The sequence below is a fragment of the Carlito syrichta genome, unplaced genomic scaffold, assembly GCF_000164805.1.
Source record: "Carlito syrichta isolate Samal-C Ts95f unplaced genomic scaffold, Tarsius_syrichta-2.0.1 Scaffold308998, whole genome shotgun sequence".
Classification (NCBI taxonomy): domain Eukaryota; kingdom Metazoa; phylum Chordata; class Mammalia; order Primates; family Tarsiidae; genus Carlito; species Carlito syrichta.
Window position 1 is genome coordinate 47,436 of NW_007253094.1, and position 13,181 is coordinate 60,616.

The 13,181-nt window shown below is 42.2% G+C and overlaps 1 protein-coding gene across 1 annotated transcript in view; it reads left to right on the top strand.

The window, feature by feature from the left end:
- TRIM6 (tripartite motif containing 6) overlaps window positions 1-12,857 on the top strand; it is a 13,290-nt gene extending 433 nt beyond the window's left edge. Inside the window, exons 2-8 of the mRNA XM_008066529.2 lie at window positions 5,909-6,398; window positions 6,881-6,976; window positions 7,615-7,845; window positions 10,314-10,336; window positions 11,610-11,710; window positions 11,997-12,023; window positions 12,247-12,857. Of these exons, the coding sequence (XP_008064720.1) occupies window positions 5,976-6,398; window positions 6,881-6,976; window positions 7,615-7,845; window positions 10,314-10,336; window positions 11,610-11,710; window positions 11,997-12,023; window positions 12,247-12,812 (1,467 nt within the window). The 5' untranslated portion in view covers window positions 5,909-5,975 and the 3' untranslated portion in view covers window positions 12,813-12,857. The remainder of the gene's footprint in view (window positions 1-5,908; window positions 6,399-6,880; window positions 6,977-7,614; window positions 7,846-10,313; window positions 10,337-11,609; window positions 11,711-11,996; window positions 12,024-12,246) is intronic.
- Window positions 12,858-13,181: the final 324 nt, after the last annotated feature.

Sequence of the window (13,181 nt, forward strand, 5' to 3'; positions counted from 1 at the left end):
CAGCCCCAGCCCCAGCTCGGCTGCTCCAGGAAGTGAGCTCTGTTTATCCTCCCCCCGAGGGCCCTGACTCCTCCCAGAGGGAGTTGGAAGATGAGCCTTACGCACACTGCCCGACCTGGGGCTGCAGCTCCAGGGCCAAAGGCGGGCGCCGGAGCCCGTGCCTTTCTCGGAGCGGAAGGATGGAAGCCTGGAGTGAGCGTCCTCTGTCCTTTGAATTAGTTTGACCCCTGGGTTTGCTCTGAAGAACCTTGACCACCTGATGCTGCTCACATCTGGAGTTCTCTGACTTCTCATTCCCCAGATACGCCTCCCAGAGAGGGATGTCTACTGTTCTGTGCCTGCCACTTATGGCATTTGATAGAGGTGACACGGCGGTGAAAGAGATGCTGTCCCTTCCCTTTTGGAACTCATTATACAGATAATTTTATCTTTATTTCTTTTTCTTCCTCACTGCAAATGAGTTCACTGAGGTTAAAGACAACATTTTATTTAATCCGTCAATGGGGACAGAAATGTATGGTTAAGAGCATAGATCCTGCAGCCTTACTGTGTGTGTTCAAACACAGGCTCTGTCACTTAGGCACTGGGTGTCTGCCCTGAGACTTACTTGATCTCTCTAAGCTTCAGTTTCTTTCATACGTAAAATAGACAGTAATATGTGTATTGTAGAGTTTTGGTGAGGATTAAGTGAGGCAGAAGTTTAAACACATAGGAGACTGCCTGACAAGTAGTAAATACTTCAATTATAGTTATTAATGTTGAGAAGCTCCATTCCTAGCTTTTAAAAAATGCACTCAAAACAAATTTTGAATTATTAAGTTTCTGAAATGCAGGGAATAGAAATTCTTTTTTGTTTTGTTTTGTTTTTTTTGAGTCGGAGTCTCACTCTGTCACCTAGGCTGGAGTGCAGTGTCACGCTCACAGCCACACCACCGTCGACCTGCTGGGCTCAAGCAATCCTTTTGCTTCAACCTTCCAAGTAGCTGGAACTACAGGTGTGCGCCACCACTCCCAGCGAATTTTTTTAAAATTTATTGTAGAAAGAGGTCCCGCCATGTTGCCCAGGCTGGTCTAGAACCCGTGGACTAGCTATCCTCTCGCCTCCGCAGAAATTCTTTTAAAGTGGAGCTTAAAAAAATTGAAACTGATTATGTTCCAATTCAAATATTTACTGAGTGCTATCTGTTAGATAATCAATTCCAGATAATAGGTTAAAGTGGAATATAGCCATACACATATATATTTTTTTTAAATGTTATTCCCAAAGCATAGGAACTCTTTCTCATAAAGGCAGTTGTCATTTGTTTTACTTCTCTTTCACTAAAACTCCCAGCAGGTGAGCAGCCCTGCCCTTCTCATTCCTAACTCTCATTCTGAGTCCCCAGCCTGGACCAGCACCAGTATCCCCTACTCAGTCACTGGCTTTTATTCTGAAAGCCATTTTGCTATCGATGTGAGTGTCTCTTCTCGTAGACCTTCTTTTTTTTTTTTTTTTTTTTTGAGTTGGAGTCTCATTCTGTTGCCCAGGCTGGAGTGCAGTGGCATGCTCATGGCCGCTGTGACCTCTACCTGCTGGGCTCAAGTGGTCTTCCCGCCTCTGCCTTCCAAGTAGCTGGAACTACAGGCATATTCCACCAAGCCCAACTAATTTTTTTATTTACTGTAGAGATGAGGTTTCATCAAGTTCCCCAGGCTGGTCTCGAACCCGTGGGTTCAGGGGATCCTCTCACCTCGGCCTCCCAAAGTGCTGGGATTATAGGCATGAGCCGCTGTGCCCTGCTGAGACCATCCATTCTAATAGATCTAAAGAAAAGTTCATTCTTTGGCCCTTCCTCCTGCTTTCTTTTGGTTTTGCACCCTAAATTGTATCTACCTGGAAATGAGGACCCTTTATCTCTAAGACAATGCTTCTGCAACATTATTGTGCATATGAATTACCTGGAGATCTTATTAAAGTGCAGATTCTGAATCAATCTGAGTGAGACAGATTCTGCATAAAGAGCTCCAGAGGATGCCAATGTTGCTAGTTAGCAGACCACATAACCTTCTTTTTCAGGCATCTGCTTCTGATTTAAGTGGTTCCGGCTGATCGTGAATTTGTCCTTTTTCATCTGCTAATTTCACCCACAGAGCTCTGGGACCACAAGCTGTCCTGGGCTGCCCTCCTCACACAAGACTACCTTCCCTCAGCCCATCCACACTGCCCTGGAGTCTTGGCCTTAGTTGGAGACTGTCAGTGTTCTGTGTCTCCTCTGGGTTGCACTTACGCAGTGGATGGTCAAGGGTTTGCTGGAGTGTGGACACTGTATGCTCCTCTCCTTCACAGGAGAGCCTCAACTTTTAACCCTTTGACAAGAGATGTCAACTCTTACATCTTTTTCCTGTTCAAGAATATTTCCCTTTCTTGGATATCTAAAATAGCGTATTAGATGGAAGAAAAAACTAGAGATGTAATAAAATAAAAGTAGAATAGGGCCACATAATGTATTTTAAAATTTTCTAGTAGCCTCAGTCAAAAACAAGAAATAGATTAAATTAATTTTAATTTATTGTATCTAACCAAACACATGCACAATATTGTTAGGACATGTACTTTGTAAAAAAATTATTAATGAGATACTTTAGATTATTTTTTCTTACTAAATCTTCAAAATTCAATATGTATTTTATACTTAAGACATTATAACTACCTACATTTCGAGTGCTCAGTAGCCACAAATACGGTAATAGCTGACAACACAGCTCTAACTTAATGCTTAGAAGATCAGAAACTAAGCCTTCACTTTTTCTCATTGCATTTCTTCTTTTTTTCAACTCTATTGAGTTATAATTTATATTGAGTAAGTTATAAATTTTCAGCATACAATTCTGTGAGTTTTGACATGTGTTCAGCTTCATAATACATGAAGAGGACATTTTCATGACAGTTTAAATTTCCTTTTGTCCCTTTGCAGTTCATCCCCTTCTCACACTCCCGGTCCCTACCTTCCACTGATGTGCTTTTAAATACTACAGCTTTGTATTTTCTAAGATTTCATATCAGTGGAATCATATGGTAACTTATCTTTAATGTCTGAATTATTTCACTTTGCATAATGGTTTTGAGATTTCTCTTGTGTGTATCAGCCGTTTCATTTAATTGATTGGTAATATGCCATTGTATGGGTATGCCACAATTTGTTCACTCACCAATTAGCAATCTCATAGATTCTTTCCAGTTTGGGGTTACTACTACATTGCATTTGTGAGGCAGAAATGTTCCCTTAAAAGAATTGTGAATATCAAGTACAGTTTTACCTGAATGAAAGTGTGCATGTGCATGTTGGGAGAGATGAGGCAGACCTTCAGTTAACGCCACCATAATTATTTTTAATTTATCATTAACAATTTCATAAGCTAGCACATTTATTTCAATGCTCTAATTCCAGCCTGAAGTCCAACTATAAGTTCTGCAGTAGGTTTTAATATTAAATCCATTATAAAGTTAAATGCTCATTTCTTATGTGAGGAGCAGTGCTAAGGCCTGGGGTACATGGAAGATCAAGAGATTGGGCCTCTGCTCTCATAATGCTAATTTAACAAAAACAATAGACTCTCATAGTGCATTTGCCAAGTGGGATAATGTGGGTATGGTAGGAAGTAAATGCCCAGTTCCCATAGGTGTGATTGATTTGGTTAAACAGTGTCTCAGATAATAGGTGAATGCTTCTGTAATACTAATTAGTTCAGATGTCCAGGATTCAGTAATTTGTTAACAGTTATATTCTGTGCTCCCTTTATGGAGGTGAGGAATACAAAGGAGTAGGAAAGTCTTAATACTGTCGCCTGAGTGTCTCCATTCAGATATCAAATATCCACCACTTGGAGGAACTACTTAACCTCAGTTTGTACAACTATGAAATGGGTCTAAGAGACACTCATAACGTTGTTAGAAGGGATTATTGAGTCATTACATGCAAATAATTAAATTATCACTGTACTGTTGGTGTTGGTACTACTAGCAGGGCAAAGCTGATGACCCAATCTAGGACTTGTAGTTGCGTCACAGGGCACTAGATGGCAGCACCAAGGCCCACTTTTCCCCTGGCTACATTCCCCAGCAGTACCTCATTGTTATCTTGCTCAGTGTTCTGATGCTGTGCTGATGTCCAATGACCTTTTATCCCTCTTATCTGGAACACTGTCTCAGGTCCTTTCTCCGATGGGAGTGTTGTTATTGGCAGATAATTTTATTTTTTTAACCTATCAGGCACTTTATATGGAGGAAAAGTGGTACATTTTACAGGGCCTTGTGGTTGTGCCCACACTGATCACGTTTTAGATCAGCGTACATCTCCTTTGCTGGGAAACCAGCCAAAGAAAAGCTGAAGGATTCTACCTGCTCCTGGCCATTCTGTGGCCTGTAAAGTACAACAGGGTCATACTTGGGACCCAGGGCTATTGCATCTTCAAATATGCGGTGTCAGCTGGCTCTTTGGTGGCCCAAACATGCCTCCAGCAAGGCAAACAGAGCAAATGACTCTCAATGAAAATGACTCAGTGATGAAAACAGTTTAAAAAAAAGTCTAAAGACGTTTTCTTTGTGTGAGTTCAAACAAAGTATAATTTAACAACTGAAAACTTTCAAGAAAAATGAATAGAGAATAAAGATAGTATTTCTTAATGAGAATGTAAGGTCTAAGCTGCCCTACCTGACTCCTCTTCTCTTTATACATGGGCCCCCAAGGATCCTGTCAAATTTTATGACAGGCCCCGGCAAGGTCCCGAAAGCACTGGGTGTGTGCCTGATTTTTACAGCCTTTTCTACTCACTGTCTTTGGTTAAAGTTATGAGGTTGAAGACAGAGGTTTGAACTATGACCCCAAAAAGACTGAGTTATGACAACTCTACAACTTATAAGTTACATGATTTTGTAATCACTTAATGCCTCTATCTTCTCATTGAAAGACCAAGAATATGCTTCTTTATGCAGAGTTGTCCTGTGAAGGGGAAAGAAAGCAGGAGAATGTGATTTTAAATCACATCTGGTTACAGAAGAGTGAGTTGTAAAAATATTACCTTCTTTCAGGTTATTACTGTTTCATTGGATTTTTCTGGGAAGGGGAGCATGAGGGCGGGAGGGTTCTTCTTGTGTAGAGCAGAGCTGTTAGGAGATGGAAGTGTCTGCAAAATTAGCAAGACCTTTGATCTCAGAGATCAGATGCTGGAGAGTGATGCAAGGATTGTGTTAGAGATGAAGGAGAGAAAGGTCTGATCATCCATGGAGGATGAGGAGGTTCTGGCCTCAAAAGCTGTGCTAGCTGCTAAGAATACAAGCATGAACAAAAATAAAGCCTCTGGGCTCATGGAGATTACATTCCAATGGGAGGATTCAGACAAGTAAAGATCTGTATCAGGTGGTGATAAGCAGAAAGACAAAGCTGGTAAGTCTGTGGAGAGTGATTGTATGGTGGCTGTGCTTTAGAGAGGGTAGACAGAGCAGACCCTTCTGAAAGGGAATGAGTAAGAAGTGAGTGAGTCATGCAGATATCAGGGTGAAGGTCTGCCTTTGTGCCACGGACAGCAAATGCAAAAATCCTGAGACAGTGGTATGTTTTGGTGCTTTTGACATTGAGGGTGTGTTTTGGTGAGCTGAGGAAAAGTCAGACACAAGACCCCTCCTCCCCAGAGCCTCAGTTTGCCCCTCCACCCAATAGGATTAAAAGGAAATCATAATCGTTGCTCCAATGAGGGTGGAAATTGGTGTCTACTATGAGATGGGGGGCAGAAGGATTTTGGAAATTAGAATGAAAAGCCATTGTTACCCCAGATGTCCTACCTCTTTCTTTATTCAGGACGGGACAGTTAGCATCCCTTTATTCCCCCCTCTTTATTATCCTGACCCTGTTTTGTTTGCTCACTTACCTAGGGTTCTACAACTAGGAAGCACCTTAGACATCAGGGCAGGGCAGGCAGGAGCCAGGAGAGTCGCTACAATGACTTCAGCAGTACTGGTGGACATCCAAGAGGAGGTGACCTGCCCCATCTGCCTGGAGCTCCTGACAGAACCCCTGAGCATAGACTGTGGCCACAGCTTCTGCCAAGCCTGCATCACACAGAATAGTGACAAATCAATGATCAGCCAAGAAGGAGAAAGCAGCTGTCCTGTGTGCCAGACCACTTACTGGCCTGGGAGCCTCCGACCTAATCGGCATCTAGCCAACATAGTGGAGAGGCTCAGAGAGGTAGTATTGGGCCCGGGGAAGCAACTGAAAGTATTTATTTGTGCTGACCATGGAGAGAAACTCCAGCTCTTCTGTAAGGACGATGGAAAGGTCATTTGCTGGCTTTGCGAGCGTTCCCAGGAGCACCGTGGTCACCACACATTCCTCATGGAGGAGGTTGCCCAGGAGTACCAGGTAGGAGCCCAGGATGGAAGGAAGACAGGGAGGAACAGGGTCTTTGATAGAAGATTTTAACTTTTTATCATGCTATGATCTAATTTTTTGGTAGTCCTTTCATTTACCTAGAGGATAAACCTAGAAACTGCCCCTCCCCCCCAAACAGTAGAGATTTTATCTCTTACTTTCTGCACAAGATTGAGTAGAGAAAGTTTCAGGTAGCAAAAAGGGGATGTGGGTTGAATGTGGGAGATATATTGGCAATGAGGCTAAAGAAATTTAAGTGCTTTGTGATCAGGCACTTTCCCTAGGACAGCCTGCCTGTTCTTGTTGGTTTCCATTCCCTATGTATAAGAGATACATTGGTCTTTTCAGTTTTTCATCCTAGTCGAGAACAGTTTTCTTCTGAGGTCAGCATAATCTCTGCCCAGTTCATTCCATGTCTGGGTCCTGAAACAATTGAAAGCCTGACCCTTCTTAATCTGATGTGTTTCTTCCAGGAGAAGTTCCAGGAGTCTCTAAAGAAGCTGAAGAAAGAGCAGGAGGAAGCTGAGAAGTTGAAAGCTTTTATCAGAGAGAAGAGGTTGTCCTGGAAGGTATGAGGGACTCTTCTTGAGGGTGTCCTGGGACAGGAATTGGGGCAGGTCATGGCAGCCAAGTGCAAAGGGATCCTGGTTCTGTTTGTCCCCTGTTATGACTAGAAGAGCTTTCCTTTGCCTGGTCCTCTGATGCATCCCTTCCAAACAGGGAAGAGAGGGGGTCAGCTACATAGCAAACATAGCAAAAGTGCGTGTACCATGTTTTTGGAGATAATCATATAGGAGAGGAATCATGGCCAGAATAGTCCCTCATTCATATTTCTGGATTTTATTCTACAATTTCAGTCTCTTTGGCCTCCTGGGAATAACAGGTTAGTCACAGGCCAATAATTCCTAGCTCAGTACTCAAAATTGGAAAGGGGAGGCTGATGCAGAGACCAGGGAGGCTGCTTGGAAAACCTCACCCAGAAATCACAGTCTATATATCTACAAGGCCTAGATAAGGGAGCCTGGGAAGAGCTGGGAAAGAAAAGAAGGAAAGAACAGGTTCCACAGGCTTTCTCCTGCAGGCATTTACCCTTCCACTCCCAGGGAGGCCTGGCCCAAGAAACAAACCTGAGCCTGACTTCCCTGACTCCTGTAGAAGAGATCCTCAACCCAGTAGACTAGCATCCTCCTCTTCCCTGTTCCCACAGAATCAGATGGAACCTGAGAAACACAGGATCCAGACAGAGTTCAATCAACTGCGAAGCATCCTGGACAGAGTGGAGCAGCGGGAACTGAAGAAGCTAGAGGAGGAAGAGAGGAAGGGACTGAGTATTATAGAAATGGCTGAGGATGATCTGGTTCACCAGAGCCAGTCACTGAGAGAACTCATCTCAGATCTGGAGCGTCGATGTCAGGGGTCAACAATGGAACTGCTGCAGGTAAGGCTTGTGAAGGAGCCTGGGTCTGAGAGTCAAACAAAGGAGAGATTCGCTTTCCTTCCTTTCTGAGACACAGGACTAACATCCTGGTAGAGCAACAAGCACAAAAATTCCTTTGACCCTGTAGGGCCTTTCCCCTGTTAAATTGTTCAGAGGTATGAGGCAAAGTATAAGATAATTCAGAGCACAAATGCTAAGGGAAAGTCTTGTTTTTATTTATAAAGGGTGGCTCAAAAATTCATTTAATACTGTAAAGAAGGTCTGTTGTAACCTGTGATGTCCTGTGGAACAGTTTCTCAATCTCAGCCCTATTGACATTTGGGGCTGGATAATTCCTTGCTGCGAGGGGCTCTCATATATTGTGGGATATTTAACAGCATCCCTGGCCTCTACCCACTAGATGTCAGCACCACCACCCTAGATGTGACAACCGAAAACCCTTCCAGACAGTTCCGTACAGCCACAGGGAAAACACAGTGCTCCTCCAACTGAGAACCACTGTTCATTAGGTACCTTTTGACACTGGTGCTGTGTTGGGGATATGTTGGGGCTTTTTACTCAGCTTAGTCACAAGCAAACACATGCCAAACACAAGTTTTTTGAGCTTCTTTATGTAAGTACCAGCCCTTCTTTGCTTTGAGTCAAGATCTTCTCTAGGGCAGAATAATTTAACATTTTGCAGTAATAGGTATTTGATCAGGTCTTTGGGACTGAGCTCTGGTCTTTACATGTATGGGTTGACGGGTACAAGATACATAGTCTAAAGAGATTTGAGGGAGGAACTTGAACTGTGGTTGAGCAGCTGTTTTCCTACATAGAATGAATAGTGTGGCTGTGAATTTGAGGTGTGATGTGATAATTTGGAACCTTCAGGGTGTTTCTTATTTGTTTCTTGTCTTCTGGCTTTCCTCTTGCCCTTCTTTGCTGGTGGAATAATTATTTCTTTACTTGTTCTTGGGTTCCTTATTGGGGCCATGTGGTAGTTACTTTTCATCTGTTAGAGCTTTTCCTCATCTACTCCTTCCTGCTTCGCATCTTCATTTTGTCCTTCCTGCCTTTTTGTCCTCATCTTTGATATTAAGTTACCCTAATACTTTCTCCTTCACCCTTTTGTTGTAGTTCCTCAACAGATTCCTCAAACTGTAAATATTTATCCTTAAATGCAAACAAATCATCAATTTATATTGCTAGTTTCAGACAGTCAGTATGACTCCCCATGGACATTTTAACTTGAGTGTTATCTAACAATCAATATCCTAAAGTTCTTCTGTCACAGACATATTCTTCCTTCTCTTCCCCATATCTGTGTGATATTGTTACCCATTCAAATTTGATAACCAGGATATGAGCTTCAAAATGCAGGTGCTGACATAAAGCCAACATAAGTGAAATAGCCATGAAGTGGCACACAGATTTCATTATTCACATTCCTCTGTGTAGCCACAATTTAAGATTGATTGTATTTAGTGCAAATTGACACACCCAGCACCTCTACCACTTTCTGTGTTCAAGCCAGTCTGAGTTGTGCTTATGAAATGCAACCATAAGTAGCCTCAATACAGAAAAAATAGTTACTTTTGAGTTTTATGGATCACACGTTGGACTTTTTTCCCAGGGTTATTTAGGTGTACTGAGCAGAAGGTAGAGAAATCAAAAAGAAGGCAGTTGGGTAAATCTACTGAACTAAAACCAGGAGTGGTGGTGATGAAGGTGAACAACAGGTGGCTAAACAAGTTAAGGTGTGAAATGGACTGACTTGAGCAAAGACGAGATGACAGGATGAATATATGCTAGTTTTTAAAAATGTCTTTAAATTTGGTGACTCAGTGGATGCTAGGGTTATTCAGGAGGATAAGAGACAGCATGGTTACAGAAATAAGTTTTTTTAAACATCATGACTGTGAGGTTCCTGTTCATTTGCTGGAGTATGTATTGATCTGGATCATAAGGGAGAGGGGTCTGAGAAGAAGTGCAGATTTGGGAATCATCAACACATGTAAATTGACATGAAGGGAATGGATGGAGTCAGTAAAAGTAGGACAGAGGGCTAGAGGAGGTAAGGTTTGAAAACAACCACATTTGAGGCCTGTGAGCTTATCTTTGGCAACCAGAATAGAATGTAAGCTACTCAAGGACAGAAATCATGACTTTGTTGTCTGATATTCTCTTGGGCCAGACACAATGCCTGACAAGTAATAGATGCTGTACATACAGAACATCACACACACACACAAACATACACACACACACAATTGTAAAAATAAAGGTATTAATGAGTCAATCTGGTTGTTTTCTTATGTCTTCCTGGGAATTCTCAGTCTGCCCTCAGCTTTTATCTCTATTTTGTGACCTCCACTTTGGGATTATCTTTATTCTATCATATTATACGGTGGTGGAGATGGAATGGGTAATGTGGATGAGAATGCAACCTATTATTCCTTGACTTAACCTGTCTTTTTCCTTTGTAGGATGTGAGTGATGTCACAAAAAGGTACGTCTAAGAGAAATGAGTTGTTTCCTTTGGATTGAAAAATAATTTCAGTATGGTCAGTGGGGAAGGGAAAAAAAACTTATTGGGCAGGGAAGATTTAAGACTGTGGTCTTAAATTACTCATCACATAAGAATTTGAGGATCACAAAATAAAGGGAATGAATTGGTTTCTGTGGTAGGAGAATTTGGGTGATGAGAGGTCACAAATTGAGGACAGTACTGCCATTAAGAAAGGGTTGCAGTGTCAGTGACTCCCCAAGTGCCCTGCTCTTAGCCCTGATTCTCATAGATTATAGCTATCTCAAAATACACAGTATTTTTTTTTCTGCCCTTGTATTTCATCAGAGGAAAATCCCCCTCTCCATTGGTTATCAAGGTCCAAGAATTTTTTCTTGGAGCATCTACCTTAAATTTCTCTTTCTCCCAGGTTTTGCTACCTAGTTCTCTTCAGATTCCTTTTGTCTAGATACAGGTAAAATATAAACCTGAGTTCTTGATAATAGTAGTGTTGACCCTGGAACAAAACATGTTCTCTTCTCTATCATATACTCTAAAATCTCATCTAACAAGGTGGCATCTAAAGTTGCCCACATCCTTGGTATAATACCTTCATGCTCATCACAGACATGTGAAATATGGTGCCTTCTGTCCCTTCTGAAGTCTTCACTCTCCGTTTGGAGATGAAGATATCTCCTTTCTCCTGCTAATGTGATGTACTCAGAAACAGTAAATTCCAAGATGCTGTTTTGAAGGCCTTTCTCCATTGGGTTTCTGAGAAACCAGAGAGCCTAAATTCACATGCTCTTCAAAAGGAAACCCTTCATTTGATACTCTCAAAGTCCCAGAAGCAGTTTCCTGGTGTTATGCCTGTCAACCCAGACATCTACAGCCTCCCGGCCCCTCTGATTTTAAATATTTTGTATTTTTTTAATAGGTGGCAAAGGATCTCCTGGCCATTATTTTACTTAATTTCATACTATCTCTAGGATATAGAAAGAAAAAAAAAGAAAAAAGAAAATACATATGTATATTATTACAACAACAACAGAAAAAGAAACAAACAGAATGAGGCCTTAAAAGGTTAAATCACTGGTGGTGAGAAGCTAGTTTCTAGTCTAGGTCTTCTGGCTCTAGTGCCAAGGCTTTTAGCAAAATGATGCTTAGTTTCCTCAGGAAAGAATGTTGGAATTATTGATTGGCCTGGGGAGTGAGGGGAAGAGATGGAGGAACCCACAGTCAGCAGTGTGAGGGTTCATAGGTCTTTCCTCTCTAGGAGTGAGTTCTGGACTTTGAGGAAGCCAGAAGCTCTCCCCACCAAGCTGAGAAGTATGTTTCGAGCCCCAGATCTGAAAAAGATGTTGCGAGTGTTTAGAGGTAAGGAGATTCAGGGGAAAGAGTTTGGATGTGGAATTACTGTTGTGGGAAACAATAAACAGAATGAAGGATGTAGTCCATACTTGGGAATAGCAGCCAAGAGAGAGGTCCCAGAGGAAGAGACATGGTGGGCTGAAGAAGATGCAGTATGAATTTAAGGGGAGGTAAAATGGCCAGTTGACATCCTCCCAGGATCCCCTCTCCATTTCCTTCAATCTGATAAGGAGAGATCAGACCAGAAACCATTGTTCCTATTCAACATTATTGACTCTTTTCATCATTACAGAGCTCACAGATGTCCAAAGCTACTGGGGTAAGTAGGAACCATGACCTCTTTGAGCCTTCACATTCTGACCCCATTTTACCACTCCTCCTAAAACATACCCACGCACATTTTCAGATCCAATATGTTGTTATCTCTCTCATCCCCCACCATGTAATTCCATGCCTCCAACCCCTTCCTGTGTTCCCCGCTCTCAGCACCCAGAGACCCACATAATCATTCTCATCTGATAATGCTGTATCTTTTCTTACAGTGGATGTGACTCTGAATCCACACACGGCTAATTTAAATCTTGTCCTGTCTAAAAACCGGAGACAGGTGAGATTTGTGGGTGCTAAGATGTCTGGGCCTTCTTGTCTGGAAGAGCATTTTGACTGTAGTGTCCTGGGCTCCCAGCATTTCTCCTCAGGAAAGCACTACTGGGAGGTAGATGTGGCCAAGAAGACCAACTGGATCCTGGGAGTGTGCAGCCATTCAGTGGGAGCTACATTCTCTTTCAACCAGTTTGCTAGCAAGCACAATGCTTACTCCAGATATCAACCTCAGAGTGGATACTGGGTGATTGGGTTACAGCATAAACATGAATACAGGGCCTATGAGGATGCTTCCGCTTCCCTGCTCCTCTCCATGACAGTGCCCCCTCGCCGTGTTGGGATTTTCTTAGACTATGAGGCTGGCACTGTCTCTTTTTATAATGTCACAAACCATGGCTTTCCCATCTACACTTTCTCTAAATATTACTTCCCCACCACCCTTTGTCCATATTTTAATCCTTGCAACTGTGTAGTTCCAATGACCCTGCGCCGTCCAAACTCATGAACATTCTGCTGTTCGCATCCACATCTGATCAGTACCCTGATTTTCCGTTTTGGGGTGTTCTCACATCTTTACTTTTGAATGTTTACTAGGATTCACCTACTGATAATAGTGAACATCCTTACCGATGATGGGTCCTGAGGTGGGTAGGGGGTCTAGAGGTGGGTAGGGAAGCTTTGAACATTTTGTCATTAAGCATAGTTGATGGAGGCTTTTGGGTTGATGCAGGGGATCAACTTGGGAAATTATCTCCTATTAAATATACTACTAGTTTTTGTAGTACACAGAAGTTGAATTTAACAGATGTCCTTTTTGAAAATTATTTAGATGTCCTTTTTGAAAATTATTTAGATAATTGTATGTCATTTTTAT